This window comes from Pan paniscus, chromosome 15, assembly GCF_029289425.2.
Source record: "Pan paniscus chromosome 15, NHGRI_mPanPan1-v2.0_pri, whole genome shotgun sequence".
NCBI classification, from domain to species: domain Eukaryota; kingdom Metazoa; phylum Chordata; class Mammalia; order Primates; family Hominidae; genus Pan; species Pan paniscus.
In genome coordinates, this window is record NC_073264.2 from 70,617,614 (window position 1) to 70,642,216 (window position 24,603).

The window sequence follows — 24,603 nt, forward strand, 5'->3', positions numbered from 1 at the left end:
GATAAACATTAGGTGTTTTGTTTTTGTTTTTTAGGGTCTTTTGAGACAGGGTCTGGCTTTGTGGCCCAGGCTGGAGGGTAGTGGCATGATCACAGCTCACTGTAGCGTCGACCTCCTGGTCTCAAGCAATACTTCTACCTCAGCCTCCCAAGTAGCTAGGACCACAGGCACGAGCTACCATACCCAGCTAATTTTTAAATTTTCTGTTGAGACAGTCTCCCTGTGTTGCCCAGGCTGGTATGGACTCCGGGGTTGAAATGATCCTTCCGCCTTGGTCCCACAAAGTACTGGGATTACAGGCGTGAGCCACCACACCCGGCCAATATTAGCTATTTTTAAAAGTATGTTGGTTTCTACACTCTTTCTCCTGCTTTTGATTATCAGCTCCCTGAGGTCAGCAAATCATCAAGCTCCAGGGCCCAGCATAGTAGCTTGGTGTACCAGGGGAATCAGTCATGCTCTCTGACCTGAGCTGACCAGCAGCTTGCAGTCACTCTGCAGAGATAGCAGAGATAAGCTCTAGGAAGAGAAACAATTCCAGTCACATGTAATGAGGAGGACCAGGCATCACAGAGCACAGCAGGTGAGAACTTGGGCTTTGTCAGCAGAGATAACCGTGTTCTGAGTTTGCCACTTACTAGTCGCTTAATCCCTATGCCTCAGTTTCCTCTCTAGTGAAATAGTTTCCTATTTCACTAGAGAAACCTCTGTGCCTCAGTTTTCTCACTAGTGAAATAGAAAAAACAAGCACGTTTACAACTATCCTAGCTCCGCCATTCCGAGTTGTGTGATCTGGGACATATTATTTAACTTCTCTTAGAGTTGTTATGAGAAATTTAAATAAGATAAAGTCAATAAAACAGTTAGCATCAGGGCCTTTGCACCTGCAGCTCCTCTGCCAGAAACACCTTACCTGTCCTCAAAGATTACCTTCTTAACCAGGCTCTCCCTGGCCACTCTCTTAGCAAGGTGAGTGTCCTGGCACCCTGCGAATGCTCTTTAATCTGGAAATGAAAATACTATTCTTTATGATGGGAGAGAGAGACAGCCAGCGTTGACACAAGCCCTGTACCTCACCCAATGCTCCGGGCTTCACCCCAACACATGGGGACAGAAAAGGGCCAGAGCTGATGGGCAAAGCTTCTCCCAGGATTGATGTTGGGTCTGGAAGGAGGGACGGGCTTCCCACGGGGGGCAGGGGGAAGGAGCATATGCAGGGATAAGCCATGTGTTGGGAGGTCAGGGAGCTGGCCAGCTGGGCTGGAGCCAAGAGCTCCCTCCAGTAGCAGCCTTGTGAGCACAAATGGAAAAGGAGGTCAGGGTAGAGTGCAGCTTATTATTACTGAGTCTGAACCCAATCATAATAAATAATAATTTTAATCATAAAAGTAATCATTTATTAAGTATTTACCACCATGTTCTAAGTCTTTAGGGGAACATTATCCTGACAGCTCTATGAGATATAGGTATTATTATTATTATCCTCAAGTTGCACGGTGGGGACCTGAGGCCTAAATATATTAGGTAACTTGCCCCAGTCACATTGCCAGTCAGTGGCAGAGCTCTAACATTGGCTACCCCAACCCTGAAACTTACAGCCTCTGGCCCATCTGTTTCCTGGTCAGGAGCTGGATGGAGCAGCTCCTTAGGCAGTGGCTGTGGGAAGTAGGTGTAGGGACTATTGTCCATGGGTTCCAATCCCAGTTCCACCTCTGCCCTAGGAGTATGGCTTTGCATACACTATTTTGCCTCTAAGCCTCGGTTTCCTCATCTGTGAAATGAGAATAAAATGCCCAACCGTCCACAATTGTGACGTGGATCAAATACATGTGGAACCCTTAGCACAGAAGCCAATGCATGAGAACAGCTGCAGAAAGGGCAGCCATCTCTCGCCCTTGGGCCGTCTCTAGCCAGACCAACTGTGCAGGGCCTGGGAAGACGTGGCCCCTGGCTTGCAGTCAGAATGAGAGTGTCAGGGAACAAGGGGACTTTGGAATAGGGTGGGAAGAGGAAGCGTTCCTCTGTGCAGGGCACTGGTGTTCTGAGCCCCTGCCTGTTGAGAAGATGCTGAGAAGGGGCAGCTAAAATAGCAGGGCTGTCACTGAGACAGGTTTATAAGCAAGGCCAGATCTTTGGGTCCTAGAAATGTGCTTGCCAGGTGAGCCCTCCGTTGGGCCGAACTCATTCCTGCCTGCCAGGCCATCGTCCTCCTCCTCCAGGTCCATGCTAGCTCCCCTCCCTTGACCCCCATCTCCACCCAAGCCATTCTGGGGACAGCTGCAGCCAGGCCGGGTGTGGCATGTGTGATGTGTGGGCCCTTCACAATCCCTACTGAACTCTGGCCCTCACAGAGCAAAGACTACCCTGAACATCCACCTTCCTTCCCCTGCCCCTCTCTATGCTGTCCTTCAGAAGCACGAGGAGAAGAAGGGCTATGACATTAGGGAACACTTTCTGCGTGCCAGGCAAGTGCTGAGGACTTTACATGCCTCCATCCACTGGATCCTCTCTTGCCCCCTAACGATATGTGGCAGTATCCCCTAATGAATCTCCCTGCCTTTACACTGACAATCTGCCCTCAACACAGCAGGGTTGAGACTTTTGCAATGTAAGCCAGGTCACTCCTGCTCAAAGCCTTCCAGTGGCTGTCTCTCTTACTCAGAGAAAAAGCCAGCCTCTACCAACTAGTGCTGTGACCTTCAGCAAGTCATGCCTCCTCTCTGCTTCATTTCTGACCATGTAAATGCAGGGAGCATTTCTCTCATAGCATCATTGTGAGTGGTGTTAAGTGCATTAATAGCAGTAACTGCTTGGAATGAGGTGTGGTATGTGGAAAGTACTATATAAATGTTAGCTTGATCATTATTGTCATTACCATGGCCATAGAGCCCTATGCAATCTGGCCCAACTGCTGCAGCCTTGCAGTTCCCTCGAGAGCTAGGCACACTTCCTGCCTCAGGGCCTTTGCACCTGCAGCTTCTCTGCTGGAAACACCTTACCTCTCCTCAAAGATTACCTTCTTAACTAGGCTGTCCCTGCCCACCCTCTTTGACATGGACCCATGCCCACTCCCAATTCCCTCTAACCTGCTTTATTTTCCTCCATAGCATATATCAGCATCTGGCACATGACATCTCTATGTCTCATTTATTCATCATCCGACACCCACTACATGCAAGTAGTGTAAGCTCTAAGGAGATAGGGATTTTTGTCTGTCTTGTTCACAACTGTATCTCCAACACCTAGAGCAGTGCTTGGCACACAGTGGCAACTCAGTAATTGCTGAATCAATGGAGGAATCTTTATAACAGCCCTAAGAGACAGTTATTTGTACCCGCATTTTATAGAGGAAGAAAGGGAGGCTTAGTAAGGCTGGGAGTTTGCCTGAGGCTGCAGCTTGAAGGATGGGGGTTGGTGGACCCCAGAGCCCTGTGCTCTCCTTGCCATGTGTCTAATGATCTTCTGCCCACCCACTTCCCAGCCCTGGCACAGTGCTTTTCCTTAAGTGGGAGGGGCTCCAGAAGTGGCAGGAAGGCATAAAGGTATTTATTTGTTTCAGTCAGCTTGGGCTACTATAACAAAATGCCATAGACTGGGTGGCTTAAACCCTGGAAGTGTATTTGGTCACAGTTCTGCAGAGTCTGAGATCAAGTTGCCCACATGGTCAGGTTCTGATAAGGGCACCTGTTCCTGGCTTGCAGATGGCCACCTTCTCAATATGTCCCCACACGGTGGAGGAAGAGGAAAAAGAGGGTGAAAGAGGTTTGATTTATTTATTTTTGCAACAGGGTCTTGATCTGTCACCCAGGCTGGAGGCCACCCTGGAGTGCAGTGGTGGTGTGATCACGGCTCACTGCAGCTTTGAACTCCTGGACTCAAATGATCCTCTCACTCAGCCTCCTGGCTAGAACTACAGGCATGTACCACCATGCCCAGCTAATTTTTTTTTTTTTTTTAAATGTAGAGACAAGGCCTTGCTATGTTGCCCAGGCTGGTCTTGAACTCCTGGGCTCAAGTAATCCCCTTGCTTCAGCCTTCCAAACTGTCGTGATTACAGATATAAGCCACTGTACCCAGCCAGGAAAGAGAGCTCTTCTTATAAGGCCACAGTCCTATTGGATTAGGGCCCTACCCTTATGACCTTCCTTAACATTAATTACCTCCTAAAGACCTTATCTCCAAATACAGTCACATGTGGGGTTAGGGCTTGAACATATGAACGTTGAGGAGACATATTGAGTCCATAGTAGCATTTCCAAAGCCATTGAGAGGAGATGGCGGCCCTGGAGACAGTCGTGTGCTGCTTACTGCAGTGACTGTATTCAGACCATGGAATGCATCACTCAGCACTGTCCTGAGTCCTCCGCAGATTGGTGGGGTGATGAGCGCAATCTCATTTGACCCTCAAAATAACCGCATAAGGTAGTTGTTATTATCCCCATTCTATCGGTAGAGAAACTAAGGCTCAGAAAGGAAAGCTGACTTGCCCAAGGACCCCCAACCCCAGCCGGAAAATGTCAGGTCTCTCTGATGCCAAAGCCTATATGCTCTTAACTACTCTATGAAATTCCCTTGGAACAGCCAGGGGACACCTACCTGGGCCCATGGGACTGAAGTGGGATGGACTTGCCCTCCAGGAGCCTGATGCCCCATTGGGGCAAGATGCATACATGGGATGTGGCAGTGGGCCTAAGTGCCAAGTGCAGGCTCTGCTAGCAAGTGCAGAAGGAGCCCAGAAATCAGTGTGGCCTGGGTGGGTCACCAAGGGTGGGAAGGGTCCCGCTGGCTGAAGAGAAAGAGGGAGGGCATTCCAGGCCAAGCCACACAATCTCCATGTGCAGGACCACGCAAGTGTAGCAGTCAGGGGACAGTGAGCTCGGCAGTTGACTGGAGGACAGAGAGGCTGAAGGGCAGACATGGCAGGAAAGCTGAGAGGTGGGCAGAGGTCAGGTGCTTGCAGGCCTGGAATGTCACTGAGGTTCTGCAGCAGGTGGTATTCATGTGCTGTTTCTGCAGTGGGGGCAGAAAGGCCTAGGAAGAGCATTGGCTTTAGTAGGGTATCAACCCTGAGCAGGGGCCACAGGGCTGTGTTTGTTATGTGGCCGGTCAGAGAGGGTAGGTTCAGGTAAAGAAAATGGGGCTGAGTACAGTGGCTCAGCCTGTAATCCCAGCACTTTGAGAGGCCGAGGCAGGAGGGTCACTTGAGGCCAAGAGTTCGAGGCCAGCCTGGGCAACATAGCAAGACCCTGTTTCTATTTTATTTTGTTTTATTTTATTTTAGACAGTCTTGCTCTGTCACCCAGGTTGGAGTGCAATGATGTTATCTCTGCTCACTGCAACCTCCTGGGTTCAAGCGATTCTCCTGCCACAGCCTCCTGAGTAATTGGGATTACAGGCCTGAGCCACCACACCTGGCTGATTTTTGTATTTTTAGTAGAGACAGAGTTTTACCATTTTCACCAGGCTTGTCTCAAACTCCTGACTTCAAGTGATCTACCTGCCTCGGCCTCCCAAAGTGCTGGGATTACAGGTGTGAGCCATCGCACCCAGCCTTCTATTTTTAAAAAAGAAAAGAAAATGGGTTGACATGAGGCTCACACCACAGCACAGAGCTGAGCTTCACTTCCCTCAGATGGCAGCTGCCAGTAGTCCCAGGCCTGCCTCTGCATAGCAGCTGTGGCCTTAGGAAAGATCACGTGGCTGGTAGGACCTTCAGAGATTCACTGACTTCGTCATGCTCACCAGCAAGGTTTCTTTTTGTTTTCTCTTCTCTTCTCTTCTCTTCTTTGAGATGGAGTCTCACTCGTGTTGCCCAGGCTGGAGTGCAGTGGTGTGATCTTGGCTCACTGCAACCTCTGCATCCTGGGTTCAAGTGATTCTCATGCCTCAGCCTCCTGAGTAGCTGGGATTACAGGTGTGCGCCACCACACCCAGCTAATTTCTGTATTTTTAGTAGAGATGGGGTTTCACCATATTGGCCAGGCTGGTCTCGATCTCCCGACCTCAAGTGATCCGCCCACCTCAGCCTCCCAAAATGCTGGGATTGATTACAGGTGTGAGCCACAGAACCCAGCCTCACTGGCAAGTTTTCAAGCCCCTCACAAGAGGGCCCATTCGACCAGTGGTGTGCTGGCAAATGCTTACACTAGGCTCTTGGGGGAGGGAGCTGAGGCAATTCTGTAGGATTGGACTTGCATGGTGCAAATACTCCCATCACAGCCACTATTGAGCTACCAACACCATGTGACCAAATGCAGAGCAGGGAAGAGATTGACATTGTGGGCTCTTATGAGCCCATCTGAGCTGGCTCCAACTCTCCCTGCATGTAAACTTTAAACTCTCATACGTGCACACACACACACACACACACACATACACTCGCACCAGCTTTCAGAATCGCCACCACATTCTGCTTACACCCCGTCACTACAACAGCACTTATTAGCAGGGGCCCTGGAGCAAGGAGCCAGCCACTCTGGGTGTCCCTGAATCTCCGGGCTTTGAGTGCCAATCGGACCTTCCCCTAGAGGGTGCTTGGTGGCTCATCATAGCTCCAAACATGAGTCCTGGGAGAGCCCCTGGGGCGGGTCCAAATGCTCCACATGTTGACCTCAAGGACGTGGCCTCCCCAGCAGTCAAAAAGCACCAAAGTCACAGAGCCCTCAGACCTGAGTCCCAGAAGGCGACTGGGGAGTAGCCCGAGACAAAGGGAAGAAGGAGACTGGGGAGCAGCCTGAGACAAACAGAATGCCAATGTCACACTGGGGTGCTCGGGGCTGCAGATTGCCAGCTTTCATGTTACTTGCCAAAGACCCATCTTAGCATCTTGCATCTTCTTGCGTTCCTTCTCCTAGAGGAGACCCTAAGTGGCTGGAGGTGAGAGCTCAAGGGGCTGAAGGTGTCCAAGGGGAAGAACCACAGCTCTCCTGCTGTGCTGAGCCAGGGTGGTGGTTCAGCGGGACAGAGGCAGCCAGACCTGGAAGCCAGTAGTGGGGCTCCCGCTCCAGCTGGCCACCTGTGCAGGGGCCCAGCTGCCTGTGGGGACGTCACTGGCCAGCTGAGGCCTTTGTGAGGGTGTGGAGCTTGAGTTGGTAAGGATGGCTGAGCTGGTGTCCCTGTGGGCTCCCATGTGAGTCCAGGGCCCCCAAGGGTGCTCTTGTTGTCCCAAGAAACCTCACCCTTTCTCTCCTGGTTGCTTTTCCTTCCCCACTGCCCACTTTAGGTTTTTCATCATCAAAGAGAGCTTTCTGCTTTACTACTCTGAGAGCGAAAAAAAGAGCTTTGAAACCAATAAATACTTCAATATACATCCTAAGGTGAGGCGGCCCCTCCCAGGGCCACAGCAGGGGAGGGCCCAGTGCGGGCATCAGAGCTTGCATCTTGTGAGGGGAGGGGACTGCGCTCTTGCTCTGGCCTAGCAGAGAGTCTGGAGAGCAAATCCTCTTGGGGCAAAAGACCCCCTGCCCCTGTCCTGGGCTGGACCCTCACCCTCCTGTGCCCCAGACCCTGCCCCAACCCTTCCTCTTCTCTCTGAACATCAGTTCTGGCCTCTGTCCCATGGCCCCAGGGTCTAGCTTCCATCCTGGGGCACTTGGCAGGAACTGGCTTTGTCCAGGGGCCCCCAGAACCCCTGAGTGACCCCAGTTGGGTGGGGTGGGGGCTGCCTGTTCTGGTTCTTCCTCAGGGCGTCATCCCTCTGGGGGGCTGCCTGGTGGAGCCCAAGGAAGAGCCTAGCATGCCCTATGCCATGAAGATCTCCCACCAGGACTTCCATGTGAGTAAAGCTCTTCCCTCAGCCTGGGCTCCGCAGGAGCAGACCAGCCTCTCAGGCCTCTTCAGGACACACACCCCATGTCCTGGCCTGAGAGAGGGGCATCAGCACCCAGGGATGTGGGGTGGGTGACAGGGCAGAGCTGGGCCTCCATCACCCTCAGCGTGGCTGCCTCTCAGGCATGCGCATGGCTCCTCTTCTTGGCAGGGGAACATCTTTCTTGCTGCTGAGTCGGAGTTTGAGCAGACCCAGTGGCTGGAGATGCTGCAGGAGTCTGGGAAGGTGTAAGTGCTCACAGCCAGGAGGGCAGCCTGCAGATCCAGGATGGGGTGGGCGGGGCTGCCCCTGAACTCCCTGCCTCTCTGCTGGGATCCTGGTGGGCACAGGGCCAGGGCTGTGGGAGATGGCTAGGGTAGGGGAGAGCAGACAGGCCAGGTTTTAGAGCATCTGTGAGGGGTCCCCTGAGTGAGCTTGAAAAGTGTCTAGGTCACAGGTGGCAGGTGTGGGTACCATTTGTCTCCAACTCTTGGGAGTTGTATTTGATGCCTCCTGACACCCATCTCACCTCCCCAGGCCCATAATTAATTCTAGCAAGGACTAGAGCTAGTGCTTTGTAAATTAGGGTCAAGATCACAGAAATCTCCTGCCAACCCAGTCCATTTTTATGTAAACCACTGTCCTGACACCTGCCTAGTCAGGCTAGGTCATGCTTTTAGTTCCAAAAACACCGACTGTGTGCTCTGTGGCAGGCCTTGCACTGGGTAGCGGACATTCAGTAATGTAAAAAAGCCACCCAGGAAGCAATCTCCTCCCTGCTCTAAAAGTGCTGTTGGCCCAGCCCCCAGTGGCCCACTTTGCAGCCTGGGCCAGCCTCCAGCTACTGTAACTGATCCGTGCTGGTAACATGCCCAGAGCCATGGGTGCCAGAGTGAATGCAAGTTGAGATTCTGGAGGAGAAAGGGTGGGCGAGTACAAAACGTATGCCTTCTCTTTCCCCTCTACCCTTCTGTTTTAATGATTTTCTGTTTCTTCCTCTTCTCTTCCCTGTCCCATCTGCCCTCCCTCCCCAGGACCTGGAAGAATGCCCAGCTGGGAGAAGCCATGATCAAAAGCCTGGAGGCCCAGGGGCTGCAGTTGGCTAAGGAAAAGCAGGAGTATTTAGGTTGGCTGGAGGGGTGGTTCCCTAATGGTAGCAGCACTTGGGGACCAAGGGCTATAGCCAGGGGCTTGGTAAAGGACGCAGCAGGGATGAGGGTCTCTCAGGTGGGGCTATGAGGGAACAGAGACCAGTTCGGCACCTGGAGGGCTTCCTGGTACACTACGCATCCTTTTGGCCAACATGACTGAAGGCAGGAGCGTCTGGTGGTTAAGAGCCTGGGCTCTGGATCCAGCTTCATCACTTGTCACCCATCTCAGCTGTGTATATCTTTAGGCAGCTCAGCCTCTCTAAGCCTCAATTTCCTCATCCTTAAAATCGAGTTAAAAATAGTCTCTAGCTTTTAGAGGATTGGGTTAAACGAGACAATGTCTGTAAGTGCTTGAGCCAGACATGCAGTAAGGGCTCCATAAGTGGAGTTGATGTTGTTATCCTATCCTGGGTCCCCAGGGTCTGGCTTGTCCCCAGTACCCTTGCCCCAGGCCATTTTAAACCTTGCCACAGCGTTCCAGACCTTGTGCCCCTGACAGGTTGGTAGACATGCACGGTTTGGGAGAGAACATGAGACTGAGGGTTTGCCTTCAGCCTGGGACCCTCTCCCCTCTGCCCGCTTAGACACTTGGGGCCCCAGCACTGGCTCCCCTATGCCTACTTCAGAACTTCCTAGGTTCTGCCCTCCTTACTAGCCAGACATTAGTGCAGGTGGAAGGTGGGTGTGGGACTAGCCCAGGTGCAGCAGGCCTGGGGAATGCAGAGACTGCTTTGAACTTCCAAGGATGAGGCCCCTCATAACCCTAGGAAAAGAAAAAGCAGGATGATGATGGGGAAGGAGGGTGGCAGCTTCCATCACCAGGAGCTGGCCCACCCTCTGGCTGGCAGGGCTGCAGGCCCCTTCCTTGGGAGATGCTGGGGGTGACAGTGACCACCTCAGGCACCAGCTCCCTCAGGACCTCAGAGCACTTTCCTGATTGTGTGTGCATGTGTGTGTGTGTGCTTGTTTTGGCAGACAAACTGATGGAAGAGACCGAAGAACTCTGCCTTCAGAGGGAGCAGAGAGAGGTAGGTGCACACCAAGGGGCCCTCAGCAGCCGTGGTGTAATGGCTCACGTTTCTAGCACTAGGGAATGATGCAGGGGAGCTGGGTGCACAGAGGACTTGCTAGAGGATCAGATGGGGCAGGGCGGGGAGGCCAAATGGGATCACAGTGCTTGCTTGGGACTTGCTGTAGCTTGTTGGTAAGAAGTGTTTTTCTCCTTACCAACCCCTGGGAGTAAAGTGAAAAGGGTGGGTGATGACCTTCTAGAGAAAGAGCCATCCAAAGTGTCATCAGCTGCATCAGTTGGTAATGAGCTGCTTGTCAATGATGTTCACGGGAGCTATAATGCCCTCTGTTATCCATAGAGGGCTATCTGGCACCTGAGGGGGATTGGGCTTGATGATCTCAGAAGTTCCTTCATTCTCTGAATGTCAAAAGTCCACAGCAGGCTAAGCACTGGCTTGAGGCAGACTGGAGGGTAAAGGAGACTCTTGCCTTGTGTGAAGGTGGGGAGCCACAGAAGCCCTCTTCTTCATTTAGAATCTCAGTGCAGGCTGGGCGCAGTGGCTCACGCCTGTAATCCCAGCACTGTGGGAGGCCAAGGCGGGTGGATCACCTGAGGTCGGGAATTCAAGACCAGCCTGGCCAACATGGTGAAACCCCGTCTCTACTAAAAATACAAAAATAAGCCGGGCATGGAAGTGCGTGCTTATAGTCCCAGCTTTTCGGGCAGCTGAGGCAGGAGAATCGCTTGAACCCGGGAGGCCGAGGCTGCAGTGAGCTGAGATTGTGCCATTGCATTTCAGCCTGGGCGACAGAACGAGACTCCGTCTCAAAAAAAAAAAAAAAAAAAAAAAAAATCTCAGCGAAGCACTAGGCCTTGCCTGTTCTGAGGAGTCATTACCACATATTAAGGGCAGGGGGCGGTAGTGGGTAGTACCGTGGATTCTGGAGCCAGGCTGCCTGTATTTGTATTTGACCTTCACTACTTCTAGCTTTGTGACCTCAGGCAAGTTATTTAACTTCTCCAAATCTTCTTATCTGAAAAACGCAGATGATAATAGAATCCATCTTAGGGATGTTGTGATGATTTAGTGAGATGTTCCATATAAAGTGTTTGGCACATAGTACATGCTTAACGAATATCTGTGTTTGTTTGCATTATGATCGTATTATTAATATAGGCCCATGCTGCAAGTGAACTGTCTGAGGCCTGAAGCAGCAGAGTGGCTTGACCAGAGCAGCCTGCAGAGGGAGGGCCTTATTTAGTTCACTTTTCTTTGCCTAGTCACTTGTCCTTGTCCTCTCCCAGGCAAGTCACAGGGCAGGGGCTATCAGCCTTGGCTCAGAACCTCTAACTTGACTCTTAGGAAGTCCTCAGTTTTCCCACCCACCCCTCCCTGGGCTCTGAAACAGGCCATATCATCAAAAAGCATCATGTCCCCTTTGCACCCCAAATATTCCCAGGGCCTGGCACAGCTCCTGGCCCAAGATGAGTTCTTGGTAAATGTTTGTGGAATGAATTAGTAAATGAATGGGATTGATTTTTCACAACTTTACATCTTAATTTTAATCCAACGGGACAATCCACCCTCATTTTTCTTCTTCTAAAATTGCATTGGTTATTCTTGCTCATTTTATCCTTCCAGCTGGACTTCAGAATCATTTCGTTGATTAAAGAGAAAATAAAAAAAGAATGGGGATTTGTATTTGGATGGCATGGATTTGAGGACTGGCATTATAATGGCAATGAGTCTTCTTCCATCACCAGAGTTGGTCCTCTGTGTCTCCAGGCTCTCCTCTAGGTCCTGTGTTAGGGTTCTGGCATTTTCTGCACACAATTCTATACATTTCAAGCGAGGCTTCTGTATTGTCAGCAAATTAAAAGCAGGTGCCCAGGGATGGGATGGAGTGGCAGACACAGCCACTGGCAGGGAGAGAGACAGACTTATCCATCAGAGAGGCTAAATCTGGGGCAGCAGTTGGCTGGAGGAAAATTTAGACACTCTATCTAGGTCTTTAGCCAGGAAATTAGGACAGCGGAGACCCACTGCACACAGGCCTCCCTTAATGCCACAGCACAGGGAAGGAGGGAGGCCTGTCAGCTGTGAACTCCCTGGCTTTCTGGTATAAAATGTGAATGAGACTCAGGCCCAGCTGGTACCCACCATGAAGGCTGTTCTGGGCAGGGAGAGAACTGTGCCTCAGTTCTCATTTTTTGTCAGCTGCATGCTCTAGATCTGGAATAGAGCTCAGGTTCTAGTCTTTGCCACTGAGTCATTCAGTCAAAGTTTCTTCTTCCTTAACTTTCTCATGCATAGGATGGGTCCGCCTGTCTCCTGCACTTTTCCCATCTGCACTCAGGTCAGAGATTGTCTGGGTGTGCCTTGAGCCGCTGAGGCAATTGATGTAATGACCCAGTGATAAGATGAAGGTTCTCCTGCTGATTGCTGTGGTCTCTTAGAGACAACCTGGCCTAAAGAAAGACTGAAGATATGGAACCACGAGACCTGGATTGGAGTCTTAACTCTATCACTGACTGTGTGATGTTGGGCATGTCAGTTACCCTCCCTGAGCTTCAATTTCCCCCCATCTGGGATGTCTGATTAGAGTTATGCTGGCTGCTGCGTACTTCTAGGGTTGCTGCGAGGCTCAATGAAGTAGAACGCGGGGAAGGGATTTGTGAACTGGAAAGGCCCTTGTGCACTGTGTGATGTACAGTCCTGACATCCTCCATGCAGCAGAAAAGGCCTGGGACTCTGGAGGAATGAGCAGAGCGTGCAGGGGGAACCCTCCTGACTCATCTTCCCAGAGCCAGAAGTCCATGCCCTTCCCTGGGTTCCTGGTCTTTGGCTCCCTCTGGCCTTATCCCTCTCACCCCTGGAGGAGGGCAGCCTGCCTACCTTTCCCCTTCTGACTGAGTTGTGAGAGCTCAGCCATGCACATGAGCAGGTGCAGGAGAAAAATCAGAAATGCCTAGGGTAGGGCAGGGTTTCTGGCAAGGTTCTTGCCACCTGGAGTGCTCACAGTCAGAGTACAGACTCTTTGAGTTGGAAAAAATGTGCCACTACAACTGAAGCTCTTTGTCAACCTTTTTGGTGGACATTGTTCCTGGTTCTGTGACGAATGACTCACTACCTCCAGAGGTGTCCTTTGCATGATTTCTCAGTTATTTGAAAGCTCTTCCTTTCATTGAGCTGAAGTGTGCCTTCTAGTGACTTTTTCTCACCTTTATACTCCTGCAACTTAAGTCAGACCCAAGATTCAGCAGAACACACGATATAGTAGAGGAAGGTTTGAATTGTGGCAGGGCTTAGCAGACAACTCAGTCTATGATGGGGCTGCTACAAACACTCAAGCCATGCTGGGCTTCAGGAACAGAAAGTTCTGGCTGCTCCAGGTTTATAAGTGGTAACTTCCACTCTTATCAGCATTCTCAGGCTACACTTGGACACTGGCTTCCTTTAAGAAACATACAGGTGAAGTGAAAAGTGGAAAAGAAATTAGAAAGGAAGTGAGAATTTCTCTTTCCTTAATAAACTTTATTTTTTGGAGCAGTTTAGATTCACAGCAAAACTATGCAGCAAATACAGAGATTTTCCACATAACACTTGTTCCCCCACAGCGTTCCCCACTGTCAATATCCAGCACCACAGCGATACATTTGTTACAATCAATGAGTCAACATTGACACACTGTCACCCAAAGTTCATAGCATACATTAGGGTTCACTCTTGGTGTTGTACAGCCTATGGATTTTGGCAAATGTATAACAATATGTATCTACCACTGTAGTATCATACACAATAGTTTCACTGCCCTAAAAATGCTCATTTCACTGTCCTAAAAATCCTGGCAACTGCTTTTTTTTTTTTTTTTTTTAAGACGGAATCTTGCCCTGTTGCCCATGCTGGAGTGCAGTGGCGCGATCTCGGCTCACTGCAACCTCTGCCTCCTGGGTTGAAGGGATTCTCCTGCCTCTGCCTCCTGAGTAGCTGGGAATACAGGCGTGTGCCACCATTTTTGTATTTTTAGAAGAGATGGGGCTTCACCGTGTTAGCCAGGATGGCCTCGAACTCCTGACCTCATGATCCCCCCTCCTCGGCCTCCCAAAGTGCTGGGATTACAGGCATGAACCACCACGCCCAGCCACTGCTGATCTTTTTACTGTATCCATAGTTTTGCCTTTTCCAGAATGTCATGTAGCTGGAGTCATATGGTATATAGCTTTTTTAGATTGGCTTCTTTCACTTAGTAGTGTGCATTCAGGTTTCCTCCGTGTCTTTTTGTGGCTTGATAGCTCATTTCTTTTTAGTGCTGAATGATATTACATTATCCGCATGTCCTACAGTTTGTTTATCCCTCTCCCTACTTAAGGACATCTTGGTTGCCTCCAAGTTTTGACAATTATGAATAAAATTGCTATAAACATCCATGTGCAGGTTTTTGTGTGGACATACATTTTCAGTTTATTTGGAAAAGTAATAAGGAGTATGATTGTTGGATTGCATGGTGAAAATATGTTCAGTTTTGTAAGAAGTTGCCAAACTGTCTTCCAAAGTAGCTGTACCATTTTGTATTTGCAGTAGCAATGAATGAGAGTTCCTGTTGCTCCACATCCTTGCCAGCATTTGGTGTTGTCAGGGATTTGAATTTTGGCTATTTTATTTTTTATTTCAATTTTTAGTTTTTGAGACAGAGTCTTGCTCTGTTGCCCAGACTGGAGTGCAGTGGAGTGTGGCTCACTGCAGCCTTGACTTCCTGGGTTTAAGAGATCCTCTCACCTCAGCCTCCTGAGTAGCTGGGACTACAGGTGCACTCCAGCACACTTGGCTAATTTTTTTTTATTATTTTTATAGAGATGGGGTCTCCTTATGTTGAACTCCTGAGATCAAGTGATCTCCCCTCTTGGCCTCCTAAAGTGCTGGGATTACAGGCATAGCCACTGTATCTGGCTGATTTTGGCCATTTTCATGAGTTTAGCAGTAGCTCATTGTTATTTTAATTTGCAATTACCTAATCATATATGATGTTGGACATCCTTTTATATGCTTATATGCCATCTTTAAAATTTTTATTTATTTTTTTAGGCCGGGCATGGTGGCTCACGCCTGTAATCCTAGAACTTTGGGAAGCTGAGGCAGGCGGATCATGAGGTGAGGAGTTCGAGACCAGCCTGGCCAACATGGTGAAATGCTGTCTCTACTAAAATACAAAAATTAGCCGGGCGTGGTGATGTGCGCCTATAATCCCAGCTACTTGGGAGGCTGAGGCAGGAGAATTGCTTGAACCCGGGAGGCAGAGGTTACAGTGAGCCGAGATTGTGTCACAGCACTACAGCCTGGGTGACAGAGCAAGACTCCATCTCAAAAAAAAAACAAAACAAAAAAAAAACTATTTTTGAGTCAGGGTCCCACACTGTCATCCAGGCTGAGTGCAGTGGCGTGATCACGGTTAACTGTAGCCTCCCAGGCTAAAGTGATCCACCTGCCTCAGCCTCCCAAGTAGCTGGGACTACAGGCATGCACCACCATGCATGGCTAATTTTTTATTTTTTGTTGTTGCCTGCCACGATCCCTGGTGGACTGAACAAATGGGGGCAAACATGGGAATAAAAGACAAGAGACGAAAGAGTATATTTGGAAGAAGGGGTCTGGGGCACCTCACGGACAAGTGCCCTGAGCTTTACACAGCCCTCCATATTTATTAGGCAAAAGAGATAGTGAGAAAGTGGGGGTGATTATCGGGTAATTGTCAGTTGACTGTTTGATTCACAGCAAGCTTGCGAGACTGCATTCTTTGAACAATAGGCACTAGATTCTCAACAGGTAAATTCAAGGAGCCCAGCGCCAGGGAGTGATGGCCCTCAGTAAGCCTTTTGGTGGCAGGTGTGTAAGTTTGCTCACATTCTACATTCATGATAAACAGTTTGCTGTTTGATCATATAGCCTCCAGTAGAATGCTGAGTTGGTCACAATCCCTTTGGCCTTTTCGGCTCCCAACATTTTATAGAGATGGGGTCTTGCTCTATTGCCCAGGCTGGTCTTGAATTCCTGAACACAAGTGATCCTCCCACTTTGGCCTCCCAAAATGCTGGGATTACAGATGTGAGCCACTGTGCCTTGCCTGCCATCTTTATATCTTCTTTGCTAAGATGTCTGGGTCTTTTGCCCATTTTTTTATTGTTGAGCTTCATGAGTTCTTTGTATATTTTGCATAACAGTCCTTTATTAGATGTGTCTGGGAATGTTTTCTCCCAGTTTGTGACTTGTTTTCTTATTCTCTTGATGTCATTCACAGGGAATAAAATTTTAATTTTAATGAAATCCATCTTATCAATTACTTCCTTCAAAGATCATGCCTTTTGTGTTATGTCTTAAAAAGTCAGTACTGTAGATTTTCATCACCTTGATAAAAATCTTTTTGTAGACATCACCTAGGTTGTCTCCTATGTTATCTTCTAGGAGTTGTATACTTTTGTGTTTTGCATTTAGCTCTATGATCCATTGTGATTTATTTTTTGTGAAAAGTGTTTAAGGTCTGTGTAGAGTCTTTTTTTTTCTTTTGCATGTGGCTGTCCAGTTGTTCAAGTACCATATGTTGAAAAGACTATCTTAGGCCACGCACAGTGGCTCATGCCTGTAATCCCAGCACTTTGGGAGGTCGAGGCGGGTGGATCACCTGAGGTCAGGAGTTCGAAACCAGCCTAGCCAACATGGTGAAACCCTGCCTCTACTAAAAATACAAAAATTAGCCAGGCGTGGTGGCAGGCGCCTGTAATCCCAGCTACTCAGGAGACTGAGGCAGGAGAATCACTTGAACCCGGGAGGCAGAGGTTGCTGTGAGCCAAGATCACACCACTGCACCCCAGCCTGGGTTACAGAGTGAGACTCCATCTCAAAAAAAAAAAAAGACTGGCTTTTGCAATACTATTGTACTGCCTTTGCTCCATTGTCAGAGTTGAATTGACTATATTTATGTTAGTATGTTTCCGAGCTCTCTATTCTGTTCTATTTATATATTTGTTTATTTTTTCATCAATACCACAATGTCTTGATTGCTGTAGCTTTATAGTAAGTCTTAAAGTTGGGTAGTCTCAGTCTTCCAATTTTCTCCTTCAATATTGAGTTGGCTATTATGGGTCTTTTGCCTCTCCATGTAAACTTTAGAATCAATTTGTCAGTTTCCACAAAACAACATGCTGGGATTTTAATTGAGATTGTATTGAATCTATAGATCAAGGTGGGAAATGATATCTTGCAAATATTGAATCATCCTATTTATGAACATGGAATATCCCTTCATTTTAGTTCTTTGATATCTTTTATTACATTTTGTAGTTTTCTACATATAGATTTTGTACATTATTTTTAGATTTATACCTAAGTATTTCATTTTGGAGGGTGCTAATGTCAATGGTAATGTGTTGTTACATTTCAAATTTCCACTGCACTCCAGCTGGGTGACAGAGCAAGACCCTATCTTCAAAAGAAAAAAAAAATCTCAAATTCCACCTTTTTATTGCCAGTATATAGGAAAATAATTGACTTTGTACATTAATCTTGTATCCTACAATCTTGCTACAATCGCTTATTAATTCCAGGAATTTTTTTGGTCAATTCTTCCGGATTTTCTATATAGACAATCATGTCATCTGTGAACAGAGACAGTATTATTTCTTTCTTTGTAATCTGTATACCTTCTATTTCCTTTTCTTGTCTGATTGCATTAGTTAGGAATTCCAGTACAATGTTGAGAAGCACTGGTGAGAAGGGACATCCTCATCTTCTTCCTTTCTGATCTTATCAGGCAAGCTTCTAGTTTCTCACGATTTAGTATGATGTTAGCTGTAGGTGTCTGTAGATGTTCTCTATCACATTGAGGAAGTTCCTCTCTATTACTAGTTTGTTGAGAGTTTTCATCATCAATTGGTGTTGGATTTTGTCAAATGCTTTTTCCATGTGATTCTTTTTCTCTTCTTTAGCCTGTTGATGCGATGGATTATATTAATTGATTTTCAAATATTGAACCAGCCTTGTATACTTGGGAATAAATTCCACTTAGTTGTGATGTATTATTCGTTTGGATTTGGTTTTCTTTGTTTTGTTTGTTTGTTTGTTGTTGTTTGTTTGTTTTGAAACAGAGTTTCAGTCTTGTTGTCCAGGCTAGAGTTGCAGTAGTGTGATCTTGGCTAACTGTTACCTCTGCCTCCTGGGTTCAAGCGATTCTCCTGCCTCAGCCTCCCAAGTAGCTGGGATTAAAGGTATGTGCCACCATGCCCTGCTAATTTTGTATTTTTAGTAGAGATGGAGTTTCATCATGTTGGTCAGGCTGGTTTCAACCTCCTGACCTCAGATAATCCACCTGCCTCGGCCTCCCAAAGTGCTGGGTTTACAGGCATGAGCCACCTCACACAGACCATTGTTGGATTTGATTTGTTAATATTTTGTTGAAAATTTTTGCATCTGTGTTCATGAAAGATACTAGTCTGTAGTTTTCTTTTTCTCCTTTTCTTTTTTTTCTTTTTTTGAGACAGAGTCTTGCTCTGTCACCCAGGCTGGAGTGCAGTGGCACCATCTCAGCTCACTGCAACCTCCTCCTCCCAGGTTCAAGGGATCCTCGTGCCTTAGTCTCCCAAGTAGCTGGGATTACAGGTGTGCGCCACCATACCTGGCTAAGTTTTGTATTTTTTATTAGAGACATGGTTTCACCATGTTGGTCAGGCTGGTCTCAAACTCCTGGCCTCAAGTGATCTGCCTGCCTCGGCCTCCCAAAGTGCTGGGATTACAGGTATGATCCACTGTGACTGGCCAGTCTGTAGTTTTCTTATAATGTCTCTATTAGGTTTTGGTAAGGTAATTCTAGCCTCATTGAATGGATTAGGAAATATTCCCTTGGCTTCTATCTTGAGAAAAAAAGATTGTAGATAATTGGTATAGTTTCTTAAATGTTTGATATAATTCATCACTGAGCCCCTCTGGGCCTGGTGCTTTCTGTTTTGGAAGGGCATTAATTATTGATTCAATTTATTTAATAGATATAGGCCTATTCAAATTGTCTGTTTCTTCTTGTGTAAGTTTTGACAGATTGTATCTTTCAAGGAGTTGGTCCATTTCATCTGAGTTATCAAATTTATTGGCATAGAGTTATTCATCATAGTTCTTTATTATCCTTTTAATGTCAGTGGTGTCTGTAGTTATGTTCCCTCTTTCATTTCTGATATTAATAATTTGTGTCTTCTTTCTTTTTATTTAGCCTAGTTAGAGTCTTATGAATTTTATTTATCTTTTCAAAGAACTGGCTTTTGATTTTGTTGATTTTCTGTGTTGATTTCCTGTTTTCAATTTCATTGATTTCTGCTCTGTTTTATTTCTTTTTTTCTGCTTACCTTTGATTTAATTTTCTCTTTTTTTTTCTAGTTTCCTAATGTGGAAGCTTAGATTATTGATTTTAGATATTTCTTCTTTTCTAATATATTAATTTGATGCTATGCATTTCTCTCAAAGCACTGCTTTTGTTACATTCCACAAATTTTGATGAGTTGTATTTTCATTTAGTTCAAAGTATCTTTAGATTTCTCTTGATATTTCTTCTTTGACACATGTGTTATTTAGAAATGTGTTCTTTAATCTTCAAGTATTTTGTGGATTTTCCAGTTAACTTTCTTTTGTTGATTTCTAGCACAATTCCACTTTGGTTTAGGAGTGGACATTACATGATTTCTATTCTTTTATATTTGTGGTCTGGGCACAGTGATGCATGCCTGTAATCCCAGCACTTTGGGAAGCCAAGGCAGGAGGATTGCTTGAGGCCAGGAGTTTGTGGCAAGCCTGGGCAACACAGCAAGGCCCAGTCTCTAAGAAAAAAAAAAAAAAAGAGAGAGAGAGAAAGAAAAAAGAAAAAAATTCACCAGGGATAGTGGCATATGCCTGTAGTCCTCGCCACTCAGGAGGCTGAGGCAGGAGGATTACTTGAACCCAGGAGTTACAATGAGCTATGATTGTACCACTGCACTTCAGCCTGGATGACAGCAAGACCCTGGGCATTGTGGTGCATGCCTGTAATCCTAGCTACTCAGGAGGCTGAGGCGGGAGAACCACTTGAACCCAGGAGGCGGAGGTTGCAGTGAGACAAGATGGCACCACTGTACTCCAGCCTGGGTGGCAGAGGAAGACTCCATCTCAAAAATAAAATAAAATAAAATAAAATAAAATAAAATAAAATAATAAAATAAAATATAATAAAAAAGAGTTTAATGGAGTAAATGAAAGATTCGCGAATCAGGCAGCCCTCAGAATCACAGCAGACTGACAGAGACTCCAGGGGTGCCTGTGATCAGAACAAATTTATAGACAAAAAAGGTAAAGTGACATATAGGAATCGGAAGTGAGGTACAGAAGCAGCAAGATTGGTTACAGCTTGGTGTTTGCCTTATTTGAACGCAGTTTGGACATTCAGCAGTCTATGAGTGGCTGAAGTGTGGCCGCTGGGATTGGCTAACACTCAGCTATTGTTACAGGTGCATACTATTAAATTAGGTTTCAATTTTGTCTATTAAGCTAAGTTACAGTTCATCCATAAGGACTCAAATATAAAAGTATGGAGTCCTTCTCAGGCCATATTTATTTTGCTTTAACACACTTATTCACTCTCCGATGCTCTTCCTTTCCTTATGTAGATATGTGTTTCTGACCTATATCATTTTCCTTCTCCCTGAGGACTTCTTTTAACATTTCTTGCAAGGCAGGTCTACTGGCAACAAATTCCCTCTATTTTTGTTTGTCTGAGAAAGTATTCCTCCTTCACTTTTGAAGGATGATTTTACAGGGTACAGAATTCTAAGCTGGTGTTTTATTCTCTCAATACTTTAAATATTTCACTCCATTCTTTTCTTGCTTTCATGGTTTCTGAGAAGCCAGATGTAATTCTTATCTTCTTTCTTCAATAGGTAATTTTTTCTTCTTCTGGCTTCTTAAGATATTTTTCCTCATCTTTGATTTTTTGAAGTTTAAATATGAAATTTCTAGATATGGTTTGTTTAGGGCATTTATTCATTTGGTGTTCTCTTAGCTTCCTAGATCTGTGGTTTGATGTCTGACATTAATATGGGAAAACTCTCAGTCATTGCTTCAAATATTGCTTCTAGTCCTTCTTCTGATTATTCTCATTATACATTTTGCACCTTTTGCGATTGTCACACAGTTCTTCGATATTCTATTCTGGGTTTTTTTTTTTTCAGCCTTTTTTCTCTTTGCTTTTCAGTTTTGGGAATTTCTATTGTCATAGCCTCAAGCTCAGAGACTTTTTTTCCTCGGCCATGTCCAGTCTCGCAATGATCTCATCATAAGCGTTCTTCACTCTTTTACAGTGTTTGTGATCTCTTGCAATTTCTTTTTTATTCTTAGAATTTTCATCTCTCTACTTATATTATCCATCTGTTCTTGCATGTTGTCTACTTTTGCCATTAAAGCTCTTAATACATTAATCATAGTTTGCGTTTAAATTCCTGGTCTGATAATTCCAGCATTCCTGCCATATCTAATCTGGTTCTGATGCTTGCTCTATCTCTTCAAATTGTGTTTTTTACCTTCTAGTATGCCTTGTGATTTTTTGTTGAATGCTCTTTATTTTTTCCCTGGCCACGATGTATTGGGTAAAAGGAGTTGTGGTGAATAGGCCTTTAGTGATGTGGTGGTCTTAGCCTTTTGGTGAGTTGCGCCCTTGGACTGTGAACTTCATAAATGCTTCTCAGGGCTTTCCCCCACCTTAGGTAGAACAGCATGGGTACAGTGGGCTGGAATTTGGTATTTCCCTTCCCCCAAGTAGGTTACTCTCTGATAAAACAGGTTAGGCTGTGGTATAATAGTTTATGGCAGGCTTTGTAAAGAAGAACAGAATGGGCTCAGGCACAGTGTAATCCCAGCACTTTGAAAGGCCAAGGCAGGTGGATCACATGAGGTCAGGAGTTCAAGACCAGCCTGGGCGACATGGCAAAATCCCGTCTCTACTAAAAATACAAAAATTAGCTTGGTGTGGTGGTGCATGCCTGTAGTCCCAGCTACATGGAAGGCTGAGGCAGGAGAATTGCTTGAACCTGGGAGGCAGAGGTTGCAGTGAGCCAAGATCACGCCACTGCACTCCAGACTGGGTGACAGAGCGAGACTCTGTCTCAACAAACAAACAAACAAACAAACAAACAAACAAAAAAACAGAATGCTGTGTTGCATTTCCAAATGGCTGCTTTCCCCATATATTCACTGAGAACCTGGTAGAGCTCCTGGAGTTATAACTCACAGAAGTGAGGAGGCCTCCCTAAGATTGGCCCCCCCTGGAGTTTTAACTCTTCAAACTGAACCTCCAGCAATTTGTCAACTGCAGTTCAGGTTTTCCTACCCCAGTACTGGTTCCCATGGAGGTTTCTGCTGGTAGTTTCTGCCTCATTAGTGTGACTCTCTGTATCTGTGTCTTAGGCCATTCTTGCATTGCTATAAAGAAATACCTGAGACTGAGTAATTTATAAAGAAAGGTTTGATTGGCTCATGGTTCTGCAGGCTTTACAGGAAGCATGGTGCTGGCATCTGCACAGCTTCTAGGGAGGCCTCAGGAAGCTTACAATCATGGCAGATGGTGAAGGCGGAGCAGACATGTCACATGACCAGAGCAGGAGCAAGAGAGAGAGCATGGGCGGAGGAAGTGCCACACACTTTAAACAACCAGATCTCATGTGTACTCAGAGGGAGAGCTCACTTATCACCAAGGGGATGACCCAAGCTATTTATGAAGGATCTGCCCCCGTAATCTAACTACCTTCCACCAAGCCCCACCTCCAAGATTAGGGATTACATTTCAACATGAGATTCGGGCAGGAACAAATATCCAAGCTATATTAATCTGCCTGTCTTTTCAATTTTGGGAATAGAACTTTGCTTTATGACCTCACTTCTCTGATGATGTAAGAAGACTTGCTGATTTTTCAGTTTGTTTGGTTTTTAAATTTATTTTATTTAGAGACAGGGTCTCACTCTGTTGCCCAGGATGGTCGCAAACTCCTGGGCTCAAGTGATCCACCTTGTGGATTACAGGAGTGAGCCACTGTGTCCTGCCTTGTTCAGCTTTTTACTTATTAGAATAAAGTGACAACTTCTAAATTCCTTACATGCTGAACTGGAAACTGAAGTTCTTCTGTTCTCTTTCTTTTTCCTCCTTAATATAGAACTTTTCCCCTATTTGTAGAAATCATGCTCTTTGTAGAAAACTTGTAAAACATGAATAAGAAAATAAAATTTATCCGTAATCCCATAATTGACAGACAACTGTCACCAAACTTTTTGGTGCTTTTCATTTTAGCCTTTTTTTTCTCTATATACTATTCTTATATATGGTATATTTTAAATATAATTATCAGCATATTGGATATTCAGTTTTATGGACTGCCTTTTCATTATACTTTTCATCATACCTTCATTAACATTATACATTTTTCATGTCCTTTAACATTCTTTGAAAACATCAATTTTAATGGCAATGTACTGATTCATTGTATGTGATGTTTTATTTAAATAATCTTCTATTTTTGATCCTTCTTCCTGACCAAGAAGAAGCAATGAAGGTTTTGAGCAGGGAGTAAGGAAAAAGGGTGGGTATCATGATTTGATTTCCATTTTTGTGGGGGGGAGGGTGTCTCCCTCTATCACCCAGGCTGGAGTGCAATGACACGATCTCAGCTTACTGCAGCCTCGACCTCCTGGGCTCAAGTGATCCTCTCACCTCAGCCTTCCAAGTAGCTGAGACCACAGGTGCACACTACCATGTCCAGCTATTTTTTTGTATTTTTTGTAGAGATGGGGTTTCACCATATTACCCAGGCTGGCCTTGAACTCCTGAGCTCAGGCAATCTGCCTGCCTTGGCCTCCCAAAGGGCTGGGATTACAGTGATTTCTATTTTAAATAGTGATGTTGGCTGCAATATGGAGAAAAGGATGAAGGGGGGCCAGAAAGAGTGCAAAGAGCCCAGGTGGGAGGCCACTGCATTAGTCCAGACAAGACCTAATAGCAGTGTGAACCAGAGCAGGGCAGTGAGATGAAGAGAAGTTGCCTGGCAGGTTCTAGAGTGGGGGCTGGGGGTGGGGGGCAATACGAACTGGACTTGAGGGTGGCGTGGGAAAAAGTAGAGTGGGGAAGGATGAGGTGAAGCATGAATCCCAAGTTTCTCACCTGCATAAGCAGTGGATGGTGGTGCATTCCCTGAGACAGGGTACACTGGAAGATCACAAGCTCTGGTGGGGAAGATCACGAATTTGTTCTTGGACATGTGTTTATGATATCTTTGGATATCTGGCTGGAGATGTGAAGCCAACAGTTGGATATAAGAGGATGGAGCTCAACCAAGAGTAGGGACTACAGGTATCAACATAGGAGTCATTTGCACATAAATGGCAAATGAAGCAGGGAGGGGTGGGGGAGTGGGAGTGGTCTAGATTGCCTTGGATCTAGCGCAGACAGAGAGAGGGCAGGGGCAGCACTCTCTGAACTGAGGCAGTACTCCATGGTAGGGCTATTGGGAGGATTGCATACAAACTGCTTGCAACATAGGAAGTGCTTAATAAATGATAGCCACTGTCAGCCTGTCCAACTTCCCTC

General features: G+C 46.4%; 1 protein-coding gene across 1 annotated transcript in view; it reads left to right on the forward strand.

Moving 5' to 3' along the window:
* Window positions 1–24,603, forward strand: part of PLEKHD1 (pleckstrin homology and coiled-coil domain containing D1) — a 46,532-nt gene that overhangs the window by 8,085 nt on the left and 13,844 nt on the right. The window contains exons 2-6 of the mRNA XM_003824100.5: window positions 7,223–7,316; window positions 7,685–7,774; window positions 7,979–8,055; window positions 8,842–8,933; window positions 9,934–9,986. Of these exons, the coding sequence (XP_003824148.1) occupies window positions 7,223–7,316; window positions 7,685–7,774; window positions 7,979–8,055; window positions 8,842–8,933; window positions 9,934–9,986 (406 nt within the window). The remainder of the gene's footprint in view (window positions 1–7,222; window positions 7,317–7,684; window positions 7,775–7,978; window positions 8,056–8,841; window positions 8,934–9,933; window positions 9,987–24,603) is intronic.